The sequence below is a fragment of the Marmota marmota genome, unplaced genomic scaffold, assembly GCF_001458135.2.
Source record: "Marmota marmota marmota unplaced genomic scaffold, marMar, whole genome shotgun sequence".
Taxonomy (NCBI): domain Eukaryota; kingdom Metazoa; phylum Chordata; class Mammalia; order Rodentia; family Sciuridae; genus Marmota; species Marmota marmota.
Genome location: NW_026000051.1, coordinates 4,456,630 through 4,484,319, shown reverse-complemented (window position 1 = coordinate 4,484,319; position 27,690 = coordinate 4,456,630). Strand labels below are relative to the sequence as shown.

General features: G+C 44.2%; 1 protein-coding gene across 12 annotated transcripts in view; it reads left to right on the top strand.

The window, feature by feature from the left end:
- Garnl3 (GTPase activating Rap/RanGAP domain like 3) overlaps positions 1 to 27,690 on the top strand; it is a 132,268-nt gene that overhangs the window by 63,882 nt on the left and 40,696 nt on the right. For 11 of the 12 annotated variants that reach the window (XM_015497566.2, XM_048813003.1, XM_048813002.1 and 8 more), the window contains 8 exons: positions 2,490 to 2,553; positions 5,642 to 5,668; positions 10,381 to 10,456; positions 11,109 to 11,207; positions 13,432 to 13,535; positions 19,296 to 19,404; positions 21,764 to 21,809; positions 22,407 to 22,513. In XM_015497566.2, the coding sequence (XP_015353052.1) occupies positions 2,490 to 2,553; positions 5,642 to 5,668; positions 10,381 to 10,456; positions 11,109 to 11,207; positions 13,432 to 13,535; positions 19,296 to 19,404; positions 21,764 to 21,809; positions 22,407 to 22,513 (632 nt within the window). The remainder of the gene's footprint in view (positions 1 to 2,489; positions 2,554 to 5,641; positions 5,669 to 10,380; positions 10,457 to 11,108; positions 11,208 to 13,431; positions 13,536 to 19,295; positions 19,405 to 21,763; positions 21,810 to 22,406; positions 22,514 to 27,690) is intronic. The other variant, XM_048813005.1, reaches the window with a different exon arrangement.

The following is a 27,690-nucleotide window of genomic DNA, read 5'->3' as shown; positions in this document are numbered from 1 at the left end:
CCTTTTTCCCTAGCTAGGATGTTATATCCTAGTGACCCGCTCCTTTGTCGGCACTCTGCTAAATGCTTTCAGGTGTTCTCTTGGTAAACCTGTGACTAGCTCCAGGAAGTACATCTGTGGTTGTCTTCATCTGCTTATTAGGGACTGGAGCTTCAGAGAGGTGAGGGGATTGGCAAAGATCTCACAGCTGGTAAACTGCCAGGCTGGGATTTAAACCTAGTCCATGTGACCCCAGGACTTGGGCCAAGGATGACGCAGATCCCAGGGCCTGTTGATTTCCTCTGTTCACCCGCAGCTAGGTGGTGGTGGGAGATGGTTTTCAGGATCCCCAGGTAGCACATCATAGCTCCACGTCTGACTGACCAGGATGTCTCTTGGAGTGAGAGACTTGACTCCATCAGTTAAGGGTTAAGATTTACAGTAAAATTTCCATGTCCCATCTTCAAACTTGATTTGATCTTCAGATTGCAGGCCTTCTCTTGTCTGCTCTAAGCATTCTGATTTTCTTCTGGAGCAGTCTGAAGCCTGAGTTAAAGAAGTATCAACAGAGAGGTTACATTTTTGTTGAGCATGGAACTATCTTGTTGCTTCTAAGGATCTATAAATTTTAACATGCTACCAAGAATAATACTTTGAATTATATTGACTTAAGATTTCTTTTTAACACAATTTTTAAAGATATCTTTATTTCACTTATTTATTTTTATGTGGTGCTGAGGATCGAATCCAGGGCCTCGCGCGTGCAAGGCGAGCGCTCTACTGCTGAGCCTCAACCCCAGTCCTGGCTTAAGATTTCTATGAATCTTTTTTTGTTGTTGATGTTCTCTAGAAGTTACTCTGGCTCCTTCTTCCTTGTTTAAAGACAGGGCAGTTAATTCAGCTAGAATTGATTTAGTTAGAATTTCACTTAGTTATGTGAGCAGCACCCTCCCTACTCAGTACACCACTCACAGACAGAGCAAGTTGCAGCAAGGTTTTAAAGACAGGGAAGACTGAAACTTCCACAGTCACCATCAACAGAAGTAGACTTATCTTCTTTTGTTACAAACATGAACTCGAGAACTTAAAAGGAAATTAAAACGTTAAAAGTCAAGATTGCAATTAATCACCGAGTCTATATTAAAGCAGGAAACGGAAACTTTATTCACCAGCTGAGGGGCCAAGGGGCAGGCTGCAAGTCTACACCCTTCGACCCCCTCCTGGAGTTTGAAAACACCTTTTACAGTCCAAAACCATATTAATCATAAGTGGTTATTGCTGTGATTGAAAACCATAAGCAAACACCATGAGATCTAAAATCATAAGCAGGAGGGGGAATGGGTCAAAACGTCCCTAGTTGAGTACAAGTTAAAGAACGGTTACTAATGTCTGGACAAATCGATCTCTGACAGGGTACATTGTCCAAGAAAAATGGGAACCAAAGAGAGAACAATTTTACACTGTATGAGAATTGCTACTTTGCTTTGCCAAACATGCTATGCTAAGCAACTGTTGATGGGTACAGAGGCAGGGCTTCCCCATGGGAGAAGCAGCTTTTACATGACATGAAGTTTCAGGGTAAGATGGAGTCTGTTTGGTCATTGCCCATGTAGCCTGGCCCAGAACAAAAATATAAATACTACAGTCAGATTAAGCCTGGGTTCAAGTCCTCGCTCTGCTCCTTAATGGCTTTGTTATCCTGTTGTCTTCTGAGCCTCGATTTCTTTACCTTTAAAATGGGGACAAGGAGGCATGGCTCAGTGGGAGAACACTTGCCTGCCATGCACAAGGCTATCCTAGCAACAAACACACACAGCTAAAGCGGACAAAACAGTACCCACCTCCTGGGGACTAAATGGGGTGTGGGCGCCGGTGTGGAAAGTCCTTTTCACATATTAGTTCTTACTTTTACCTGTGACTCATGAATATGGGCATCCTAGGTGGAAGGGGCCTTAGAGATCACCTAGTTCACCCCCCCTGTTTTACCTCTAGTGGAACTTAGCTTTGAGAAAATTCATGTTTCTTGTCCTAAGTAAGACATTAAAAAGTACTCTTAAGGATATTTTGCTTTGTGTGGTAGAGCAGTCACCAAAGTAAGAAAAAAAGTCAGTTGATCTTATTTACATTTCATCATTTTTCTAGTACATGAAAAGAAGAATCTAGTAAACTAAAATAAGAATTTTTATTCTTAAAAATAAGAATTTATAAGAATTTTTTAAAAGGTTGCCTAAAATAGATGTTCCTGATTCCTCCCCACTCTTACTATATGAGTATCACTCAGGGACAGTATGTAGGTAAAGTAGAATGTGGTGTTTGGTGACTTTCACATATTTGTTCATTGATCATTCATTTGTTAATTGGTGTCTCCTGTGTGCCAGGCCCTTCAGAGAAGCCAGCCGTGCTATTCTAGAATCTAGAAGATGTTATCTAACTTCTCTGGAGAGCTGAGATTCATTCCACATTGCTTAATCTCCACCTCACTGTGGCTCACTCTGTCTATTCTATTTCAGTGCCATGAATCTGGACAAATTTGAGAAAGGCCCTAGAGAAATTTTTCTTCCTGAGATACAAAAGGTAATGAAAAATTTTGTTCTTCATAATTGTATAGAACCAATCACCATGTTAGGATAGGCCTGACAGGGCTGTGATGCTTAGGCTGGGGTTCAGGGTGAATCACCTGTGTAGCTTTTAAAACATCCTCATGGGAGAACCTCATGTCTGAGATTCTGCGGGTTTGAGGAAGAGCCTGAGAATCTGTTTCTCAGATGTTCCTTGAGTGGTGCTGACACCTAGCCACGAGTGAGTACCGCTGAGCTGTGGTCCTCAACCCATGAACCAGTAAAGTGTCTGTTCAGAAAGGTCTTAAAACTTAATCTCTTCCTGAATGATACAGAATCATGTGGAATGTGAAAGAGATATTTAAAAATTAATAAAACAAGGCTGGGACTGTGGCTTAGTGGTAGAGCACTTGCCTAGCATGTGTGAGGCACTGGATTACATCCTCAGTACCACATAAAAATAAATGAATAAGTAAAGATATTGTGTCCATCTATAACTATTTTTTTTTAATTAATGAAACACAAAATGACCATGTGCTCTTACTCATTCAGAACTGTGCTGAGTATCAGAGGATTCAGAGTCCCCAGAAAGCTATCCTGTTCTCTTAGGGACTTTTAAAGGGGCAATAAAAGTTCAGTCATAATCTAGATAAGATTCATGTGAAAATACCAGCCACACTTCTGTCTCGCAGCTGTAAATCATCTTAGCTTTGAAAACTTCCCCACTCACCACTGATTCCTGCCAGAGCCTCTGGTGTTGCTGTTCACCTATCAACCAGTAGCTACTTTTTTAGAAGTTCTGAAAAAAGTTCTCTTCACAATTATAGGAATAAGAATATTTTAAAATCTTGAATTGTGTTAAGTGGGACCTTAGCAAAGCAGGAACACATGGCAGGAGTGCCTGCTTCTGAAGAAATGTCATCTGAAATAAGCAGCGCACCAATCATATGGCAAAGTGGAGATTAAAGGGACTGTAAGCGCAGGGGCTGGGTGACAAGGGAAGAAGCTGAGAGGCAGTTTTGAGTTCTGTTCAGGGGGTGACAGGGAGCCAGTGGGGTCTGAGGGTGATGAGGGCCGTGCTTTGTGTGTTTGGGGAAATAAGCCAGAGCGAGAGGCCTGGTGGGAGCAGAGCACCCTGGCGTGCATTCCTGAGCTAAGGCATGGTTAGCCTTGAGGATAAGATCGTTGGCTCTCAGCCCTGCTTACCTCAAATATATAGAGTTTTGAATTTTCATATCTTTTATTTTGATTTAATGTTTAAAATAGTATTTGTACCCTGCTGCAGCCTTAGGAGAAAACTCAGACAAAAATAGGTGCATTGGGTTAAACTAAGCAATTTTAAGCCATGACATGCTTTAAAGTGACTATAGCACATTTGAATTGCAAATATGTCATTACCCTTGTGCCTTTGTCACTTCATTATACAGAGTCTTAACCCTTCCTTCTTCAAGCCCGGGTGTGATCCTGCCACCATCCCTGCCCCCAGATGGCCCCAAAACCCCCAGAGCCAGCTGTGGTGCTTCTGGCTGACAGACTGCCCTGCTCGGCCCTCCCCATCTGCTTTCTCTCTTCTTCAGAGTAAAAGGGGACAAGAAGAAAGGTCTAGAGCCATCTGCCCACCTCTGTCATCCCTTGCCCCATACTTTCGGAACAAGAAATTTTTAGGAACAAGAATATTTTAAAATCTTGAATCGTGTTAAGTAAACTTTAGCAAAGCAGGAACACATGGCAGGAGTGCCTGCTTCTGAAGAAATGTCATCTGAAATAAGGAAACTTTAAGATAAATGTAACCTGGCAGCCTGTGACACCTCCCCACCCCCGTCCCCGTAGTAGCTGAGTGTGGAGACCCTCTCCTCAGAGCTCAGCAGGATTCCTGCTTAAAGCTGATCTCTGAGCCTGGCTGCCGAGGACAGCCCCCGTTACCAGGCCAGAGACTGGTGGCAAAACGCCCAGTCCTGACACTTGCTGGGATCTTGGCAATTGGGAAGCCCGAGTCATGAGCGCCTCCTTGTCTTACTCCCCACATCAGTTAAGAGAAGGCCCCAGATCCAGTTCTTACTGGCAGGCCTCGTGACCTTAACTCAGACCCTTCCCTGGGATTCTGGAACAGCTGAACAGCTCACAGGTTACTTGAGAAGATCTAAAGAAACTGTGGGAAGAGAACTTTGCAATGAAATGCATGATGACATGCAAATATAAAGATGTCCCAATGAGAAAAAATACATAATAACTTTATTTTTTCCCAAAACTTAGAAGTAACCAAAATCACAGAATTCTGAATGAAAAAGGCCTCCTGTTAAATAAAATGGGAATTTGTGTGCCTTGCAGAGTTCTTTCAGAGTTGCCAGGTCTCCAGTGAACCCAGCTCCTCTCCTCTTGGGCAAGAAGGAGGGTGAGGGTCCCTTCAGCCTCCTCCACTGCCACCCTGGCTCTCTCCCTCCTGTCCTCCCTACAGCAGCAATGGCTCACCAGGCCTGTCCTCCCCCACCTCCACTCACCCACTGATCCCTGCCAGAGCCTTTGGTGTTGCTATCCACTTATCAACCAGTATCTACTTTTTTAGAAGTTGTGAAAAAAAGTTCTCCCATGTAATTAGTCTATAAATTTATATATGGAGTGACTGAGAATAATAAGGAAAGAAATCAGAGGCTGATTGTATCTATGCTGCATACCAGGCTTTCCACACACAGCAACCTGTGCAGAGTTAAGACGGTGTTATCCTTGGGCAGTGGGTGAGGAAACAGAGACCCTAATGGGCTAAATATCTTGTGCCCAAACACACTAAAGTACATGATGGAGCAAGGATCTAAAGCCAGGATTCTTCAAGGTCGCTGCTCCAGGCCTCTCATAGGAGAGGGTCTTAGGAGACGACCTGACCTAGGGTCAGGCAAGTTACAGGGGACAAACCCAAGATTCTTGGCTCCTGCCTTTGGTCATAGTTTTGTTTTATTTTGTTTCCCCAAAAAAAGATCCATAAACAACTTGTTATTTTCAAAATGTTTTAATGCAAAACTGTGAGTTAACTGAAATTCGGCTTCCATAGAAAGCCAAAATCAAATGAGACCCTACACATGCACGTAACTTTTGAAACCTTTACTTGACAGGACTTGCTGGTTCTTGAAGAACAAGAGGTGAGTGTTTTTATGGAGCCTTTGTTTGGCCATTTCTGCTTCCTGTGTGTCAGTGTGACACCCCTCCGGGTGATTCTGCATGGGTCTACAGTGTGGGTCCTTCCCACAGGAAGACTGGACTGAGGGGTTTGGTCAAGGCATACTTCAGAATTTTCTATGCTGCTAGCTATAAAGATATAAAAGCAATCAAACTACTTAGTCTGCTTGTGATCAAAGTAAGTAATGAGGCTTTAATTTCTATTACATTAAAAGAGGATGTTTGTACATTAGTTATTAAGCAGATTCTAAATATACAAGATCCCTGACTTATTTGCATGTTTTTGTGTCCTATTGCCCCATTGTTTAAAAATACGTTGGGGGCTGGGGTTGTGGCTCAGTGGTAGAGCACTTGTCTACCACTGATTTGATTTGATTCTCAGCACTGCATATAAATAAATGAATAAAATAAAGGTCCATAAACAACTAAAAAATATTAAAAGAATACATTGGGTTTTCTAAGCACATATCTAATAGAAGAAGATGTCCAAAATATTATCAACAGGCAGATGAGTAAATAAATGATGATTTAGGCATATTGTGCTCCTCCATGAATGGTAATTCATCTGTCCAGTTGCTCAGACAAACTTTGATGAAATCTTTAATAGCTATCTTTCTCTTTACACCCCATATCTAATCCATCAGCACATCCTGTTGATACTTCTGCATAAATATCCCCAAAACAAACACCTCTCAGTTGCCTCCACCACAACCACGCTAGTGAACTGCCACCATCCCAATCTTCTCTGGCCTGAACTATGAAGGCCAGATCTCTGTTTCTCAATGTCATTTCCTTTCTAAGGGAATACTTGCCTGAAGCAGCAAGAGTGCCCTGTTATGGTGACTTGGAGAGATCTGAGCAATAGTTGGGTCCTTCTGAGCTTCTTGGAGAGCTGTGTGACCCAGGCATTCTGATTCAATTCTATAGCTTCTCAGCTAAGATCAGTTGGTATCTTTTAATCCCAATTCTAGCCTATTCTAGTGATAAGCTGTAAAGATGGGCAGGAAAAAAGTTAGTAAATAGCACCTATGATGTTCCTGAAAGGTTAGCTATTTGATAAAGGGATGTCACTGTCCCAAAACCCATGTTTTATTTGGCACCCCCAGGAGAAAACATGGCATCTTGTGCTGTAATACACATGGGATAGCAAGAGAACTGTAGGGACAAGTGGAATCCTAGAAATACAGAGCGTGTCCAGACAGGAGAAACAAGGTGTGGAGTTTTGAATAAGGCCATCCTTTCTCAATTCCAAAAGATTCTTCTGGAATCATTGGGACTTTCATTTCTCCTCATACTTCACTTCTTGCAGAAGAAATATAATTCCTAACATACTATTAATTCCAAAGCATGGGAAGTTCTGTTTCATGAAGTTTAAAGCTTAAACTTTTTTAAAAGTTCCATACAAGTAGAAATGAAAAATGTGACCTTGTCTCTGTGTCTGAGCAGGACTTATGTGCTAAGCAAACGAGTGCTCCCAGATTCCCTTTAGCAGTCACCTCTCTCTGGAGCCCAGGTCTGCTCTTGGGACCTTGAAAGCTGCCTCCATCCTTCAAGATCTAGTGCTCCAAATGGCAGCCAGCCTCTTGATGCACTAAGGGTGTTCTGTTGAGTGGCTCATTCTGATAGGATCTGATAGGAGCTGGGGTGTAGCTCTGGGAAAGGGTGTGTTTGGCATGTTTGAGGACCTGGGTTCAGTCCCCAGCACCAGAAAACAACAAAAACTGGAAAATATCCACTGGTGAGTTCAGCCCAGATCAACACACTCCTCAAATATGAGAAGTCACTATATTGAGGGATGCCCTGATTTCTGGAAATAGATGAGAGTTCCATGTTAGTCATGGACATCATTTGGGAAATTCTAAAAACCAAAGTATCTAAAAGAACCTATAAGAAAGTTTAAGAATTTAACAGGGCCTTGCATCTGAAGGTGATTTGAAGCAGGAGATTCCATATAATTTATCTTTTAAACTGGTACCCTCTTTGGGCTGGGGATATAGCTCAGTTGGTGGAGTGCTTGCATTGCATACACAAGGCGCTGGGTTCAATCCCCAGCACCACAAAAAAATAAAATAAAAAACAAACAACAGGCAAATCAGATTCAAGCCAGGGCTGTCTTGGAAAACTTGGTTGCATAATCTCTCTGCCTATAAGTGATCTTGAAGATCCTGTGCCTTCAGATGCACAAACATCCCCATCCTGCACCCTCTGTGCCCTACAGACTTTGTACTTATGCAATCTGGCCCTGACACCATGTGATGAAGACTTAAAAAGGCCCTGCAACACCAGTCTTTCTGGGGTCTCCACCTAAGCAAGAGGGATCCTCAGCAAAGAGAATTGGTAGCAGGCCAGCCTCAGAACAGCCCCATAAAGCTTTGAAAACCACAGCTCAGCTTGTAGCTCTCAGCTTTGCTCAACTCATAATCGTCTTGAGAAGACAGTGGCATGACATTGGCAAGAGCTGTGGTCAGAAGTCAGGAGGCCCAAGTTCCAGATCTGCCCCCTACTGTTCACTTAGTACCTAGTCTCTGCTTCCCTGGATTTCCCTGTCCTGTCTGTAAGTGAAGGGGTGGCCTCCAGGGACTACAGGTCCCTTCTGATCCTAACAGGCTGTTAGTTCATGGCCCATAGCTCTGATCATTGACCTGACCCTTTTCCCCTGGTTTTTTTTTTTTTGGCTGCCAGTTTGGCTGGACCCAATCCTGGGCTTTTGGCAGCCTGTTGTTGTTCCTGAAGTCCAGTGACTCTCACAGCAGGCTTCTGGACAGCAGCACTAGCACCTCCTGAAAACCTGGTAAATGCAGACTTTGGGGCCCTATCTCAACCTGCTGACTTAGAACTCAGGGGTGGGACCAGCAATCTTTATTCTAGCAAGCCCTCCAGGGCATCCCTATGACTGCTCAACTTAGAGAGCCGCTGCTTCTGTCCCTGCATAGTTATTTCCACAGGGGCCATCTGTTAGAATCCAAATTGCTACAGATGCTTTTTGAGGGACTCCCAAGAATGGAAGAGTTACAGCATCTTACAAGGGATAGCTGTCATCACTTCTAAAATAGATGAAGGAAAAGCGGCAAACTGTAGAAACCCAAAGTGAGCAGAGTTCCCTGACAGAATTCTAAGAAACTGACCAAAACTGGCTTGTAAGGAAGAGATGATCACCCGGAGGCAGCTGGTGAAAAATGAGTGATTTCTGACCAGGTTTGTCTCTTCTCATTTATTACACACACATTCACATGAATTCACCTCCAGGTCCTGGCACCTGTGGTCAGCCCTGCAGATTCAGTGGAAAGTAAAATGTATGTGATCCCTCCTGCAGGTACTGGGGCTCTGGTGGTGGAAAGAAATGAATGTTCAGGTTCCTTAGAAGAGCTACAGAGCGAAGGGTGCCCTGGTGGGGATGAGTGGGGTGTGCGGCTCTGTCCCAAGAGTGAAGGGGTGGCCTCCAGGGAGATTTGTCCTAGGAGATTTCTCTGAAAATTGCTGCTTGAGCCAAGACTTGCATAATTGGGAACAAGCTGCCATCCCGGGGGCTGGGTAAGAGCTCAGGTGGAGGGGTTGGCCAGAGCATCCTCCTTCTTCCTGCCTCTGTGTAGAAAACCACTGTCACTGGTGGGTGTGAATCTGACTTGTGGGCATGTTAGGACAGAAAAATGTTGAGAAGCATAACCTCAGACTCCAAGATTTTCAGATTCTTAATGCTCCCAGATTCCATTGTCCTAAATCCTGCTCCTGCCTTGACCTTCCACCTCTGACCCATTGGGCAGGGCTCTGCAACTTTGTTCCTTGTCTGTCCCTTGATTGACCACCAAGAACTCCCCACTTAGTGGTGGGTCACACAACTGTGCAGGGAACTGATTCTCTTCCAACAGTGGGATTTTTTTTTTAATTATGAAACACTTCAGGAATGCAAAAGAGTGAAGAGAATCATGTTATGAATATCAGTAAACTCACTGCCCAGCTTTAGGGAAAAAAAAAAAAAAACAGAGTTGAAACCCTGTTTCTCACTCTCTGACCTCTTCCCCTGTCTTCCTCACTTCCAATAGAAGCTGCTCTTTCGTTTGGTATTTGTCATGTCCACAGGATCCAATTTTATTAACTCGCTGTTTGAGGTCGAGGACGGCAGACTGCACATTGGACTAGTGACTGCTTGCTTGGCTTTTTTTTTTTTTCCTTGCACATCTGTTTTGTGACTTGTTCAGATTAAATATCTTTAGGAATTGGGGAAAATGAGCTTTTAGTATAAATTGCCCACCATTCTGTTTCTAAAAGAGTCCACAAGACATTAGCCTAAGATTGTTATGTTCGGCTTTGAATGACAATGAGCTCTCCTTTGCTGACTGGGATCTGCACTGTTGCGGGTGGGTGGATTAGAAGATGGTGCCAGCCCCATGAGTTGCTGTGGCCATTTATCTGGAGCTCTGTGTTGCCCCAAAATGGACCTGGCATCCTGCAGGTGCCACTAGTTATGAGATTGCCAATGAGTTAGCACATATAGAAGCATATGGTCTCATCTTTAAATTTTAAAAACCTATGAAAATAATGTAATTATTGTCATTCACATTGTCAAAATTCGAACGGGAGGAAGGAATCTCCAAGTGTCCAGCTTGGTGACATCTTAGGACCGTGCACACTCTGATGGTAAAATTAACTTCCACACCTTTTGTTTTCTTATTGTCAGGGCTCTGTGAATTTCAAGTTTGGGGTTCTTTTTGCCAAAGACGGGCAGCTCACTGATGACGAGATGTTCAGCAATGGTATGTGAACACCACCCCCCCTCTGCATACAGGAAACCCATCCTGCCTTGGTGCATTTTTGACAGTTGAAACTGAACTCATTGGAGTCTTTAATTCAAGAAGACAGGTTTTTTTTAAATTTCAGGGTAAATTTTGTAGGGCAATTGTTGCCCAGTTTCATTCATTTGGCAAATATTTACAGGTCACCTGATTTCTACCAATCCCTGCTCTGGGCACTGGAGATACAGTCTAAGTGGGAAAGCACATGGATTTGGAGAATTTGATTCTGCAGCGGAAAACTTTCCTGTGACTTTTATGCGGGGAGAGTTATACGATGGTGTCTTCTTCCTGAGATTAATCATTTTTCGTGTGAAATACCTGTTAGTTATTGGTGGAAGCACTACTAATGTTTTCATTAGTAGTGCAATTCTAAACATGGTGATCCTATGGTGATCTGGCAGTGGTAAGGTTGTTCATCTGGTTCTTTCCTGGTAATTTCCTTTCCTCTGATTCCTGGGATTATGAAACTTCCTCACGGACCAGGAAGAGGGAAGGTGGCTTCATGCTGCGCACCTCAGCAGTGCCTCAAAACCTTCAAGTGATGTCAGTGGTAGTTAGAAAACAAGGGCTTGGTTGCACCCCCGTTCTGTTCATACTTTGCCTCTTCCTGCAGAAATTGGAAGTGAAGCTTTTCAAAAATTTTTAAATCTCCTGGGTGACACGATCACTCTCAAGGGCTGGACAGGCTACCGTGGCGGTCTGGACACCAAAAGTAAGCTTGCTTCTTGATTTATCTTGTTGTAGCTGGTAGAATTTTATTAATCAATTTGATCTATGTTTGAACTTATACCCAAGATGAGGGAAGGCATGGACCAGAGACAAAGGACAGGAGTCGAGCATCACATCTAGTCTGACAAGGGTCACTGGACATATTCAGTGCCTCCATTGAGCTTTGCAAGACTAGTCAGCCTCACAGCCTCTAGGAGGTGGCAGTAGTCATGATCTACTCATAAATACAGTTACACACCACATCATGACATGTCCATCAATGAGGGACCACATCTGTGACAGTGATCCCACAAGATCACATCACCTAGTGACGCTGAAAACATCTCAGTTCGTGTCAGTATGCTCCAAGAGGTTCACACAAGGATGAAATCAGCTAAGGACACCTTCTCAAAACATGTCCCCATCATTAAGTGATGCCTATCTGTACTTACTATTGAGCACCATCTGTGTACCAGGACTGTAGTACATATGTAGATAAACCAAAATGGGCCCTGCCTTTCTAGGAGCCTAGAGTTCACTGAACACATGGACAGAAAATAGCTAACAATCAAATAGCTTAGTACTAAGTACTTACAGCAGTTAAGGAGCGGAATGCTGCTGGGACACTTTGCCAAATCTGGGGGCTTGGGAGAGGCTTCTCTGGGGAAGTGATGTTTGCAGTAAGAGGCAGGGATGACAAGTGGCAGCAGCTGGAGTGTCTTAAGGAGAGAAGAGCACTCCCAGCAGGGGAATATCAGTGAAGTCCTTGAGACTGGAAAGCATGTGACTTCTTCTAGAAACTAAGAGAAACCCTTTATTACTAGAGCGAGCAGACGGGCCAGGAAGGATGCCCTGTGGACTGGAGAAGGGAGTAGCATGACCCTGCAAGAAGTCTGTGGTCCCCTGGGCAGGGGTCTGAATGGAGAAGGAGGAGGGGCCAGTGGAGAGGTGGTTGCCACAGTCCAAACAGGAGGTGGTGGCCGCCGTGGCTGGGGGGCAGCAAGCTGGCAGGGAGAAGAGTGCACTAACCGGAGAGCCCTTTCCAAGGCAGAGGGGGTAGGACTGAAATGTGGGAGGTGAAAGGAAGAAAGAACCCCCCACAGCATCTGGGCTTCTGGCCTGGGGACGTTGGTGGTGGTGGCATCTGGGATTATAAAACTTCCTGGGAGCATCTGAGAGCGGGATCTGGGGGTGGGGCCTAAGAGAGGATGGTAGATAAGATCCAAGTTTAGATCTTATGTCTAGGTAGCACTTCTGTCATTTTCCTGTGCGTCTCCTGTGCCGCTGTTTGATCTTCACAATCAGGCCTTTAGAACAGTGGGGCAGGTGGTAAGAGGCTCATTTGGCCTAAATGTGACAGGCTTCAAATCTGGGTGCCCTGGCCCTCAGGGAGCCCCATCTTCCTACCAACCCTGTTGGCATCATCTCAGATTCTGAGTCTGAGAGCAGGGTGTGTGAGGACTGTGCTGGAAGTAGGCGAACTGACAGGGCTGGCAGGAGGCCATGGCCCCAGCCTCCCCAGAACAAGTTCTGTGTGCACAAGGTGAATTCCCAAGTGCCTGTAAGCTCATCATCCCAGGACCAACACAGCCTCCCTACTCTGGAGCAGACTACCGTCCCCGGGGCCCCCAAGACAGCCAGGCACTCTGTGGAGCACTTTGTGGATATAATCTTTTTCAGTCTTCCCAGCATCCCCCATTTTCAAATTAAGAAATTGAGACCCAGAGAACAGTGAGATGACTTGTCAAAAGAACTATAGCTTAAAATAAATTAAGAAAATGCCATAAAACAAAACCTTAAACTTTGGGGGGAAAATAATATAGCTAATGAGTTTGAACCCAAGTCTGCCCCTGCTTTCAACCACTGCACAATTCTGCCAGATATATCACTTACTTTTGTCTCGTGGACATGATAATTGTGTCGTCTTGTGTTGATTTCATCCTGTACGCCTCAGCAACTGAAAGGCAGGGAATCATAGCAAACTTTGCTTTTTAGCCCAGACTTCTCCTGATCTCCTCCATTCTGAGGCAAGACATGAATCAGCAAGTGAGCTCAGAGAGAGGTCTTTTCATGTGGGTAGAAGCTTTGCTTCCACTCAAGTGGATAATCCAGAATGACCTTTCAGAGTGTGTTCACTGTGTCCTTACTCCTCAATCTGCAGATAAAAGCTATTTCCCTATGGCCTCAGAAGGTTCTGCATCCAATAAATGCACATTTGTATTTTGCAGATGACACCACAGGGATACACTCAGTTTATACTGTGTATCAAGGGCACGAGATCATGTTCCATGTTTCCACCATGCTGCCATATTCCAAAGAGAACAAACAGCAGGTATGTGTGAACATAGGCTCTTTGAGAACACCAGCCATCAGTGACCTGAATGTGGAGAGAGCACCATACTGCTTTCACAGAATTGAGACTGTACGTTACTATAGTAGAATATCGCTACCAATTTAAGGATGCTTTTTACAGTCTGTACTCTGAAAACCTTCAACAAGACTTTGGAAGCTCTATTCTCACTGATGCTATATCACCATAAAGAAATAAAGGGACATAGGTAATAAAGTGCATGAGTGTGTGAACATGTAGATGTGTTTGCATGTGTGAATATAGTTTCATAGACTCATATTAGTCTGTATTGTGTTGCTATAATGAAATGCTCCAGTGTGGGTACTTTGTAAAGAAAAGGGGTTTATTTATCTTACAGTTGTATAGATTCAAGAGCATGCCAATGGCATCTGCTCAGCTCTAGTGAGGGCCTCATGGCAGATGATATCATAGTAGCTGTCATGAATATGGAAGAAATCACACAGCAAGACGGGAAACAAGAGAGATTCAGGGAGGTACCAGACTTGTTATAATAACCCACTCTTGCAAGACCCACAAGAGCAAGAATGGACTCCCAAGAGAAAAGTGTCAGTCCTCAGTAGAAAGGGACAGACATCATTACCCTATATACATGTATGGTTACACTAGTGGAGTGACTTTGAACCATGGACAGCCAGAGGAATGAGAAGTTGTGCTCCATTTGTGTACTCTATGTCAAAAAGTATTCTATTGTAAAATAAATAAATCAATTTTTTTTAAAAAAGCATAAGAAAGCAAACATTAAAAAAAAAAAATGTCAGTCCCACCTATAGACCTCATCACCTCCCACGAGGCCCATCTCTCAAGGGTCTCGTCACCTTTTGACACCACACTGGGGGCCAAGCTCCCAGCACATGAGCCTCCGGGGGACATGCTCACACCACAGCAAGACACCCCAGAGACTGATTTGCGTAGGTGTTGCCTTGCCTCAGTGTACCTTTGGTCATTTCAGAATGAGACTCCAGGACATAAAACAGTGGATCCTATGCGGTAGCTGGCAAGTGCTGTTTTCTGGGCCGCGGCAGGTTAACCCTGAGCGTCTGCATGGGCAGCACCATGCTGGGAAATTCCCTGTACACTTCTTGCCCACCCCAGGGGTTGGCCATTTTCAGGGGGAAATTCTCCAGTTCAGACATGACAAAGGCTGGGGGTTGGGGTTCCATGGACCTTTTTAGGAGATTGTTTCATGCTTTTCCGCATTGAAGGCATCAGTATGAGGCAGCATCACTGACACGCATGGACGGTTGTTCAGATTTGTGAGAAATAGAAACCTAGAGAGGTGTTAGGGCCGGGAAGCCTGACCCGCTGAGCAGGATGCCCTGACCCTGGACTCCAGGGCTGCGCCCTGGGCGCTCTGCACACCTGCTCTGTTCTCTTCCTCCTTTTTCAGGGCAGCGATAGTGGAATCATTCTCAGCTCCTCTCTTTTATCTCATCCCACGTTTGATTTGGCAGGAAATCCCACTTATTCTACCTTTAAGACTCATCTAAACTGTGGCCGCTCGGCACACTGGTCTTCGTCACCGTCACCTCTCAAATGGACCATGCTGTAGCCTCCCTGTCTCTCCCTTGTCCCCTGAAGCCAGCATCTCAGTCCAGCAGCCAGAGTGAGCCTTAAAATGCAGGTCAGGTCATTTCCCAAACCACATGGCTGCCACTCCACCAGGGAAAGCCTCTGTGACCCTGTTCCTTCTCTCGTTTTCCCCTTGTTTCCTGCATCCCATCACATGCATCTCCCTCTTCCTCTCCCAGGAGAACCTGGCCTGCTCGGGGCCTTCGCCTTGCTTTCCAGGCCGCTGAGCTCTCTCCCAGCCCTCCAGCAGGCCTCCTCGTGCCTCCTTGGACCTGCTCAAATGTACTCCGAAACTAACCTCAGGGACTCTTTTTTGTTGTTGTTTTTAAAATATTTTTAGTTGTAGATGGACACAGTACCTTTATTTTATTTATTTAACTCATATACCATGCAGTTCACCCTTTAGAGCACACAGCTCTGTAGACTCTAGTGTGTTTGCGGGGTTATCCAGCAGTCAGTTTAGAACTTTTCCATCACTGGAAGAGAAGCCCTCTCCCCTCAGCTCTCCTCTCCCACCCTACCTTGGTAACCGTGAACTTACTCTCTATCTCTGTATTTGCCTGTTCTGGACTCTTCCTATAAATGAAAATACATTGTAGCATTTATTAAAATCCCTTTTTAATTGCTAAATAATTCTCTATAGTATGGCTTTATACCACATTTTGTTCATTCAGCAGTTAATGAATTAATAATGACTTTTTAAAAACACTTTTAGTTGTAGATGGACACAATACCTTTATTGTACTTATTTATGTTTATGTGGTGCTGAGAATCTAACCCAGTGCTTCACGCATGCTAAACAAGCACTCTACCACTGAGCCACAACCCCAGCATTAATGACTGATATTCATTGTGGTAAAATATGCATAATGTAAAGTTTGCCGTTGTAACCACTGTTCTGTGTACAGTTCAGTGGCATTAAGGACTTTCACATCAGTAGGCAACTGTCACCACCGTCTATCTCCAGAACTTTTTATTTTCTCAGACTGAAACCCTGTACCCATTAAACAATGGCTCTGCATTTTCCCCTCCCCTAGACTCGGATGGCCACCATTCTACTTCCTGTCTCCCAGCTACTTGAGGTTCCTCATATTTTTAAAAAAATATTTTTATTAGTTATTAATGGACCTTTATTTATTTGTTTGTTTATGTGTGGTGCTGAGAATCAAACCCAGTGCCTCACACATGCTAGGCAAGCACTCTACCACGGAGCCACAACCCCAGCCCCAAGGTTCCTCATATTAATGGAATAATAATTTTGTCCGTTTACATCGGCTTCTTCACTTAACATGATGTACTCTGGGTTCATCCATGTTGAAGCATATGTCAGGGTTCCCTATATTTTCAAGGCTGAGTAATATTCCGTTGTGTGTATGCACCACATTTTCTTTATCCATTTATCTGTCGACACTATGTTCTTTTGCACTTTTTGGCTCTGATGAATTATGCCTCTATGAATATGGATATACAAACACCCAATCGAACCCTGCTTTTAATTCTTGAGGTATATATTCAAAAGGGGAACTGCCGGATCATATGGTAAATCTATGTTTTGGGGGGAGCACCCATGCCCTTTTCCACAGTGATTGCCCCATTTTACATTCCTGTCAGCCCCACATAAGCTTGCAGTTCCTCCTCACCTTTGTTATTTCAGGTGCCACAGAGTAGGCATGAAGTGAGGCCTCATTTGGCTTATACTTCCTTAATGATTCATGATGTTGACCACCTTTTCATGTGCTTGTTATCCACATATAAATTTTCTTTGGAGAAATATCTAAGTTGTTTGTCTCTTTTTAATTGGATTTGTTGCTGTTGTCATTGAGTAGCAGGAGTTTTCTAATATAAATTCTGGATATTAACCCTTATCATATATCTAATTTGCAATTACTTTCTCCCATTCTCCACTGGGCTGCCTTTGCACTCTGTTGACAGTGTCCTTTGGTTTACAGAAGTTTCCAATTTTGATGTGTTCTGATTTATCTATCATCTTCTTTTTTCCCCCAGTACTAGATGTCAAATCCGGGGCATTTTGTGCACGCTACACAAGAGCTCAACTACTGAGCTACATCCCCAGACACTATTTTTTTTTCCTGTGCTTTTAGTGTCATACCTAAGAAATCATTGCCAACAATAATGACTTTTCTTTCTTTTTTTTTTTTTTTTTGGTACTAGATACCAGCAGTGCTCTACCACTGAGCCACATAACCAGCCCTTTTTTTTGAGACAGGGCCTCATTAAGTTGCTAAGATTGCCCTTGCACTTGCAATGCTCCTGCCTCAGCCTCCTGAATCACTGGGTGTGTGCCCTGCACCCAGCTAATAATTACTTTTTGCACTGAATTAAATTGAAATTTGGAGATGCTCTCTAAACCTTAATTTCCCCATAATATCCTGTAAGAATCAGGCAGGGGCCCTCTTTTCCAGGAGCTTGCAGTGCAGAGAAGATTCCGGGAAGCCTGGGCAAACATTACTGTGCAAAACAGAAAGTCATGCGCCCCAAGGAAGGGCATCAGGAAAGTTCTACAGACACCAGGGGACAAAGAAGGCAACATCTAACAGAAACAGGGAGGCTTCCTGGGCAAAGTGTAATTTGTCTGGGCTTAGATAATGAGGTTTATGTGGGCTTGGTACTGAATGGGAGAGCAATTGCTTGGCTTGCATGAGGCCCTCAGTTTGATCCCCAGTACTGGAAAAAAAGAAAAAAGAAAAGAAATAAGAGACAAGGCAAAATAAACTGGGTAAGCCAAGGCCCTGTTGTATTTATTTTTTTGCCACAAAACAAACCACTCCTAAACTTACCAGCTGGAGAAAACTGATTCACAACCTCTCATGGTCCTGCAAGTTGACAGCTCAGCCGGCAGGTTTTCCACTGCTGTCTCAGGGAGCCTCCTCAGAGACAGTCCCCTGGCAGCTGAGCTGGAGTTATTTGGAGGCTAGATGGGAATGCTGGGAATCTGTCCTTGCTCCCGTCCTTGAAGTCTCAGGGCCTCTCAGGGGCCTCTGCATGGCCTCTTGGGGGCGCTCTCCTGTCTGCAGCAGGGCTCACTACTGACAGGTGGCACAGCCCTCCTGGCCCCCTGCACAAGTTCCATGTTCCAACAGGAGGCAGCAGAAACTATGGTGCCCCCTTTTTTTTTTTCACTCAGAGTTCAACCCCGGGACACTGTACCCCTGAGCTGCATCCCAGCCCTTTTTGTTTTGCATCTTGAGACAGGTTCTCACCAAGTTGCCCAGGCTGGCCTTGAATTTGCAATCCTCCTACCTCAGACTCCCAAGTTGCTGGGGTTACAGACTCTCCTTTTGGAGGCTGGACTGGGCACCAGTTTAGGGTTACGTTTGTGACAGTTTATTCATCGCTGCACTATCCAGCCAGCCATATTCAAGGTGAACCACCTCTTGGTAAGGGGCGTGAGAAAGAATGAGTTTCCATCTGTAGTCCCCCATAACCCAGAACTGAGGACACATGGGATCCAGAGGAACAGGGAGGCATTGTGATTGACCAAACAGGCAAAGGCTAGGGCACAGGTGAGCAGTAGCCCCTGTTGGGGTGAATGCAGCAGTATTGGTGACAGCTGTGCTCACTTGTTCGTGCACTGTGACAGCTTTTGCCACAGGAGCTGCCTGGCTGTGAAAGGACCACATGGTCCTTGAAGCTGAAAACATTAAATTCTGACCCTTTACAGAAAAGAATCTTATCAGCCATGGGTCTAGAAGATCATTCTGGATAGGTCAAATTTGGTAGGCCATTGTTCTCACCAAGTGTGTACTTCAGAATTAGCTAAGGAGGACTGGAGATATAGGGAGAAAGAAAAACTAGCTAAGGCATTTGTAATATGAATGTTTGAGCTCCTCCCCTGGGGATTCTGATGCACCCCCTTGTTCAGTGCCCAGCTCAGGAGATGAATAAAGATAAACCTAATAGGGCAGAAGAGTGAGGAGAGAATGGAGGCCAGGAGGCTGGTCAGGAGGCTTTTGTAGACAAGAGGAAGTACAGGCCTGAGTCAGGAGATGGGCAGGGAAATGGGAGGCAGCAGTCAAGGTCAGCTGAGGGTTGGGCTCTGCTGGCTGCTGTAGATTGTTATACAACGTCCTGTTTTTCAGCTCTGCCATATTTGAGCAGCTTTCTCAGTGATGTTGTTTGTGCTCACTGCAGGTGGAAAGGAAACGCCACATTGGAAACGATATTGTCACCATTGTGTTCCAGGAGGGAGAGGAATCTTCTGCCGCCTTCAAGCCTTCCATGATCCGCTCTCACTTTACACGTATCCTGGGCCTGTTGACTGCTCTGGTTTAGCAGTCTCACTGGAAGTTATTGACCTTCGCACAAATGTTATCACTCACGTGATTTTTATTGTTTTGAGGGGGTTATTTTTTGAGACTGGAGATTAAACCCAGGGGTGCTTAGCCACAAAGCCACATCCCCAGTCCTTTTTTGTTTTTGTTTTTGTGGTGCTGGAGATTGAACCCAGGGCCTTGTGCATGCGAGGCATGTACTCTACCAACTGACCTATATCCCCAGCTCCCCATTCCTTTTTTATTTTTTTTATTTTTATTTATTTATTTTTTTTTCTTATATTTATTTATTTTTTTTTTTAGTTCTCGGCAGACACAACATCTTTGTTTGTATGTGGTGCTGAGGATCGAACCCGGGCTGCACGCATGCCAGGCGAGCACGCTACCGCTTGAGCCACATCCCCAGCCCTTATTTTTTTTATTTTGAGACTGGGTCTCACTAAGTTGCTTAGGGCCTCACTAAGTTGCTTAGGGCCTCAGCAGAGACTGGCTTTGAACTTGTGATCCTTCTGCCTCAGCCTCCTGAGCTGCTTGGATTACAGGCATGTGCCATTGCAGTGACATGTTTTCATTGCTATGGTCTGAGACTCCCAGTTTTGGGGTTTTTTCCCAAGGTTTTGCATTTTTGCCTCTTCCTTTGCCCCCACTAAATTCATGGATAGATTAGCTCTCAGAGAATTCTTGATTTCTGAGGGAAACTTCCTGCACCCATCAGTAATAAATGAATTAGAAGAATGATAGGTAATGAATTTTTCTTTAGGTATCTGAGTAATTTTTCTTTAGGTATCAAAATTTGTAAGTTAAAAAAAAAAAAAAAAGCCAAAATCATTGTGCCTGGTTGATTCTGAGTTTGACCATAGCTGCCACATTACCACCTCTTAAAATCTGAGAAGTGAGTTGATAATATTTTAATTTGCTTCCCCTAATTACTGTTCATCTCATAGTGCTAGCAAATTCCTGTGATGAGACTGACGTCCCCTGCAGTGTCTGAGTCCAGCTTGGCCAGACAGCAGGGAGCATGGACTCAGCCAGTCCAGATGATAACTAATCATGGCCCACTTGCTCTGGGCCACAGGCTGTGACAGTGAAACCCACAGGTTGTAAGTAAAGGGCAACCAACAGGCATTTCCAGGATAAATGCTACCTAGTTTTTCATGTTCCCTGAAGACTCCAGTAGAAATATCTGGAGACAGGCACTCTGGGACTCAGACATCTCTATGCTTTGCCTTATCCCTTAGAACCTGAAATATAGCACATTAGTAAGTGTTTAAAGTTGAAGCCTCCAGACTTCTCCTAAGAAGGAAGAGAGGAAAACAGGTATTTGCCTCCACCTGCGCTATAGATTTCCCCCATCCTCATCCCTGCTTGCTAAAACTGTCTCCCCTGACCACTGAACTAGGAATCATATCACCTCCTTCCTGCATCAAGTCCCTGGACATAGCAGAAAACTTCCCAGGTGCACCCCAGGATAGGGAGTGAGGTGGCTTTAAGTGGCCAAGTCAATTTTGTTTTACTCTCCCTTCTTTGTAAGTTTTATATTTGGGGCTTAGCAGGTTCATTTCTGGAAAGGACAGCAGGAGTTGTTAATGCAAATTCTATTCCACCCAGCCAGGGAAGGGAAATGCCAAGGGCCTGGTGGCTTTGTGGCCAGCTGGGAGAGGGAAGCTAGTGGAGCATGGATAGAGGAGGCCACTAGATGTGGTTGTGCTATTTTGATTTTTCAAAAGAGCTCCATGGAGATATAATTCACACACTGTACAATTCACCCTCTTCTTTTTTTCTCAATGCTGGGGATGGAACCAGCACTCCAGCGTGGAGCTCCACCCCCAGCAGTTGTTCTATTCTGGGGTTGGCAGGCTCCAGCCCAAGCTCGGGAGACTCTGCTTAGAAGCTGTCACCAGCCACATTGGCTTGTTCTATCTTGTTTTGTCTACCAAAGCCAAGAGAGAGAGGGAAGGTGTATAGTGGAAACATTTAAATTGCTTTTCCTCTCGAACATGTGAGATGAAATATATGACTAATTTCATGCTGGGGTCTTGTTTGCTCTCTCTGCTTGGTTGGCTGCTTCATTTCATATCTTTATTTACATTGCTCTCCTGACAGCTTTGGAGACGCAGCTCTTTCCCAGTGGAGGTGCACACAGATGCTTGGACCAGGCAGGGGGCTCTCCTGTAAAGAAGCCACAGTTCTGTCCTAACCCGAGGACCTTAGGAGCCCTAACCACAGAAGGGCTGGGCAAGAGCCTTTTGCACAAGGACTTTCCACAGCACAAGCTGTCAACTGCGAGCGCCAGGGTTGTTGATTATTTCCTTGACCATCTCCCCACAGATATCTTTGCCTTAGTGAGGTATGACCAGCAAAATGACAATTACAGGTGGGTGACAGCCTCATCTCACTTCTTGCTCTGATTATCTGTCTACATGTTAATTTGACATTGATTGATACTCTTGATGTGCATGTTTCTTTTTGAGCCTCTTTTTGAGCCTCCTGTCTCCTTCCTTTACCCTTCTGTGCTCAAAAATTAACAGTTAAAAGTTATCATGTTGTGAAAAGAGTGTGAACTTCGACCAAATAGATTATTTTGAATCTCAGCCTTGTCACTTGTTAACTCTGAGGCTTTGTGAAAGGGTTGATTTCATTAGAGCCTCAGTCCTCTGTAGAATGAAGGGAACCACCCCAGGCAGCCAAGGGAGAATCGGACTCAGGGCTGCGTATTAGAAGGCCAGCTGTGCCACCTGTAAGCTGCGGGCACACAGAGGTGACCACTGCCATTGTTCCTGGGGAGTCTGACCTTATCCGTAGCTGATGAGTTAGACCACAGAGGATGCAGGAAGTCTTGGCCATGGCCCTGAAAACAACTCAGCTGGAAAGGAGGGCAGGGCCATGGCCGAGGCTGCTGGACACAGTGAAGGGCAAAATAGTGGTGATCTTTGAAGAAAAACCAACTAATTCTGGAATGTTTTCTGTGTAGGCTGAAAATATTTTCAGAAGAAAGTGTACCACTCTTTGGCCCACCCTTGCCATCTCCACCGGTGTTTACAGATCACCAGGAATTCAGGGACTTTTTGCTAGTGAAATGTAAGTTTCTCTTTTGAAATGTTTATGCAACTTGTTCTGCATCAGAATCTCTCTCTCCAAATCCTCCCAGGATGCTGCAAAGAAACCTACTGTTGAAGTATTTCCGGGCTCCATTCATTCTTCCACAGCACACATCTGGTTTCTGGCAGTGTTGTATAGGTTTCCTCCTGGGTCCTCATATACAGTGGGATGCAGGGGAGGGGAGGAGGCTGTGATTACATTAGGGGTAAGGGGTGAGACACACAAGTGGGCTGTGAGAGAGTGGCAGCTCTGCCCGCCCCAAGCCTCACTAACCCAGGTGCATGTGTCTTGGCTCCACTGATGATACCCCAGGGCCTCACTCTGAGTCCCCATCCTCTGGACTGCAGAGCTCTGCCATGCAAATATCCACACCCAGCGTGTCCCTTGGTCACCCTCTCTGGAAGGCCAGGGAGGTCTGTCTCTGGTGATCGGAAACAAGTCTCTTGGCTTACTCATGCACCTCTTCATGGAAGTGCAGCTTGCAAGCCCCAGGGCCCTGGCAGTACCACTCAGTCTGTGCCCTGTGAAGAGGCCACTTCTAGCCTTCTGCCAGGCACGCTGGGCACTGCAACTGCTCTGCTGGCTGCCTCTCATCCCTGCCCACCTACAAACATGGTCTGCCTAATTCTGTCACTATTGCTGTGTAGATAGGAGCATTTGGAAAAGCTCCTGAACCCTCTTCTGTGTCCATCTCACCTGGCCCCAAGTTAGCAATATTGAGTTCAAGGTCTCAGAGTCCTTCATTGACACTGCTTCTCCTCTTCCTGTCTTAAAATTGACCAAAACTAGGGGCTGAGGATGTGGCTCAAGCGGTAGCGCGCTCGTCTGGCATGCGTGCGGCCCGGGTTCGATCCTCAGCATCACATACAAACAAAGATGTTGTGTCCGCCGAAAAGCTAAAAAATAAATATTAAAAAAATTCTCTCTCTCTCCACTCTCTCTTTAAAAAAAAAAAAAAAAAATTGACCAAAACTGATCCCACAGGCCAGGGCCAGGGCCAGACATAAGTTGTCCCTCCTTTGACTTCCTATCTCCCCAGTTCGTTCTTCTTGGCCTTGCACAGGAATCTTCCCTCAGTAGCCACCAGAAGCTCCCTGGTCTGCACATGTAGCTGGCACTTAAAAGAATGAGTGTCACTTAACTCCAGTCACCAGAAACATCCCAGTCTTAGCCAACAATTGATAACCACTCTACCTTCCAGAATCCCTCCAGCCCCTTGCAGAGATCCTTTCATGATTTCCAGCCTCTACCCTGGTGAATAAGAGACGTAAGGCACATGTTGGCCAGGCTCCTTCATGGTCCCAGCTGGCCCCAGAATTGTTATTACCCATTCTTTAGCCTGCTCCAGGGTGTAAGGGCAATAACTCCCCCTCATTGGAAACAAACAAACAAACAAAAAAAAAAACCCACTACAGACCGCTTGAAAAAGATGATGATCCTATCTCTTCCTTTCCGGTGTCTGTGCCCCTTCTTTGAATGCTGGAACAGAGGTCATAAACTCAAATGCCTAGAGAGGTGGGGAGGGAAATGAATGAGGGAGGGGTAGAGCAGAGGACAGTGAGGAGCATTGGGAGCTGGAGCCGCTGTAGACTGGAGAAACGCCCCTGCTCCAGCCAGCTGCTGCCTTTCAGGAGCATGAGCCCGTGTTACCAGATATTCTGAGTTTTCAAAACAAACCAAACATCTGAAAATCTGCCTGATTTAAACTGTGGGTCCATATGGTTCAAAGCCCAAGGATCAGATGAGAGCAAGAAACAGCCAGCAACAGGGAGCAGGCGTTGCAGCACCAAGCCCTAGGGCCCTGGAGCCTAGGCACTGGAGGTAAGCACTCTGGCAGGGTGTCTGCAGAGGGCTGAGGCCACCAGGGCTTGTGGTGCTTTAACAAACTAGATTAGTTAGAGGGTTGCTCAGCAACACTGGAACCCAACTCATAAGTGGAATCCTGCCATTTTTTTTCTTTTTTTTTTTTAATTTATTCTGATTTGTTATACATGATGGAAGAATGCAATTCATTTCATATTACACATATAGAGCACAATTTTTCAAGACACTGATTATATATAAAGTATTTTCACACCATTCGTATCTTATACATGTACTTAGGGTAATGATGTCTACTCATTCCACCATCATTCCTACCCTCTTGCCCTCTCCTTTCCCCTCCCTCCCCTTTGCCCTATCTAAAGTTCCTCCATTCCTCCCATGCTCCCCCACCATCGACATTATGAGTCAGCATCCTCATATCAAAGAAAACATTTGGCCTTTAGTTTTTGGGGATTGGCTTGCTTCACTTAGCAATATATTCTCCAGCTTCATCATTTACCTGCAAATGCCATGATTCTATTCTCTTTTAATGCTGAATAATGTTCCATTGTGTACATATACCAAAGTTTCCCTATCCATTCATCTACTGAAGGGCATCTAGGTTGGTTCCATAATTTAGCTATTGTGAATTGTACTGCTATAAACATTGATATGGCTGTGTCCCATAGTATGCTGTTTTTAAGTCGTTTGGGTATAAACTGAGGAGTGAGATAGCTGGGTCAAATGGTGGTTCCATTCTCAGTTTTCCAAGGAATCTCTATACTGCTTTCCAGATTGCTGCACCAATTTGCAGTCCCACCAGCAATGTATGAGTGTGCCTTTTTCCCCACATCCTCGCCAACACTTATTATTGTTTGTATTCTTGATAGCTACCATTCTGACTGGAGTGAGATGAAATCTTAGAGTAGTTTTTATTTGTATTTCTCTAATTGCTAGAGATGTCGAACATTTTTTCATGTTTGTTGATTGGTTGTATGTCAGCTTCCGAAAAAGTATCTGTTCAGTTCCTTGGCCCATTATTGATTGGGTTATTTGTTTTTGTTTTTGTATTAAGTGCTTTATATACCCTAGAGATTAGTGCTCTATGTCTGACGTGCTTGTGGTAAAGATCGGCTCCCATTCTGTAGGCTCTCTATTCACCTCAATGATTGTTTCTTTTGCTGAGAAGAAGCTTTTTAGTTTGAATCCATCCCTCTTATTGATTCTTGGTTTTAGTTCCTGCACTACAGGAGTTTTATTAAGAAAGTTGGGGCCTAAATCCGACATGATGGGGCCTACTTTTTCTTTCATTAGGTGCAAAGTCTCTGGTTTAATTCCTAGGTCCTTGATCCACTTTGAGTTGAGTTTTGTGCATGGTGAGAGATAAAGGTTTAATTTCATTTTGTTACATGTGGATTTCCAGTTTTCCCAGCACCATTTGTTGAAGAGGCTATCTTTTCTCAAATGTAGGTTTTTGGTGCCCTTGTCTAATATAAGATAACTGAAGTTATTTGGGTTAGACTTTGTGTCCTCTATTCTGTATCATTGGTCTACAGGTCTATTTTGGTGCTGATACCATGCTATTTTTGTTACTATTGCTCTGTAGTATGGTTTTAGGTCTGAAATAGTAATGCCATTAGCTTCACTCTTCTTGCTAAGGATTGCTTTGGCTATTATGGGTCTCTTATTTTTCCAGATGAATTTCATGATTGCTTTTTCTATTTCTATAAGGAATGCCATTTGGGATTTTGATTAGAATTGCATTGAGTCTGTATGGTGCTTTTTTTTTTTTTTTAGTTATACATGGGCACAATATCTTTATTTTGTTTATTTATTTTTATGTGGTGATGAGGATCGAACCCAGGGTCTCACACATGCAAGGCGAGCACTCTACCACTGAGCCACAACCCCAGCCCCCTGAATAGTGCTTTTGGAAGTATGGTCATTTTGACAATATTAATCCTGCCTATTAAGAACAAGGTAGATCTTTCCATCTTAAGGTCTTCTTTAATTTCTTTCTTTAGCATGTTATAGTTTTCATTGTAGAGGTCTTTCACCTCTTTCATTAAATTTATTCCCAAGTATTTTTTTTTTGAGGCTATTGTAAATGGGGTGATTTTCCAAGTTTCACTTTCAGCAGATTTGTCACTGATGTACAGAAATGCCTTTGATTTACAGGTGTTGATTTTATATCCAGCTACTTTGCTGAATTCATGTATTAGTTCTAGGACACTTCTGGTGGAATGTTTTGATCTTCTAGGTATAGAACCATATCATCTGCAAATAGTGATAATTTGAGTTTTTCTTTTCTTATCCATATCCCTTACATTTCTTTCATCTGTCTGATTGCTCTGGCTAGAGTTTCAAGAACTGTGTTAAATAGAAGTGGTGACAGAGGGCATCCCTGAATCCAGCCATTTAAATAGAGCCAATCAGCAGTGACTCATTGGCTCCTCAGAGACTTGGAGGGAAATGAAATGAGAGGTTCCACAGATCTGACATTAAACATATGGAAGGTAGACAGGAAGAGAACAAAGAAGCTGTAGGTGGTAGAGAGGGCACATTGCAGGGACAGAGCCTGGGGCCAGGAATACCAGGAGGACTCAGTGAACTAACAGAATAGGAGAAGCCCTAGAATCAGAAGGCACTTTGAATTCTAAAGAGGATTTAGCAAGAGGAAGGAAGTAGGCCAGGTAGAAAAATGCCTATGTAATGGGAAGTGGAATTTCAACAAAAATCCTGGTTTTTCTCTTAGTCTATTAAAACAAATCATGGATTTTTCTAAGGTAATAGGAAGGAAAAAAATCCCCAGTCACCTAATTAGTGAAAATAATAGCTACACACATAATTTAAATTTCTTAAGAGATATGTTGCCTGATACAGTGGCATACTCCTATAATACCAGTGGCTCAGGAGGCTGAGGCAGGAGGATCACAAGTTCAAAGCTAGCCTCAGCAACTCAGTGAGACCCTAAGCAATTTAGTGAGACCCTGTCTCAAATTAAATAAATATAAAAAGGGTTGGAGATGTGGCTCATGGATAAGTGCCCTTGGGTTCAATCCCTGGTGAGAGAGAGAGAGAGAAAGAAAGAGAGAGATTGATTCTGCCCACATAAGCTCAGTTTGTCCCCAGCATACAGATCCTATATAGGTGTCCCCAGAGTTCCATTTTTCAATCTATAAACACTGACCTTCCTTTGACCCTCCTGTATGAGACAACTAATAGTTAATATTTATTCAGTTTAATTTGCCTAAACCTGTACTAACTCTTTATATGTGTTATTTATTTTAAATGGCAACAACCCATAAAAATATGTCTATACTTATTGTATTAGGTTATATATATATATATAT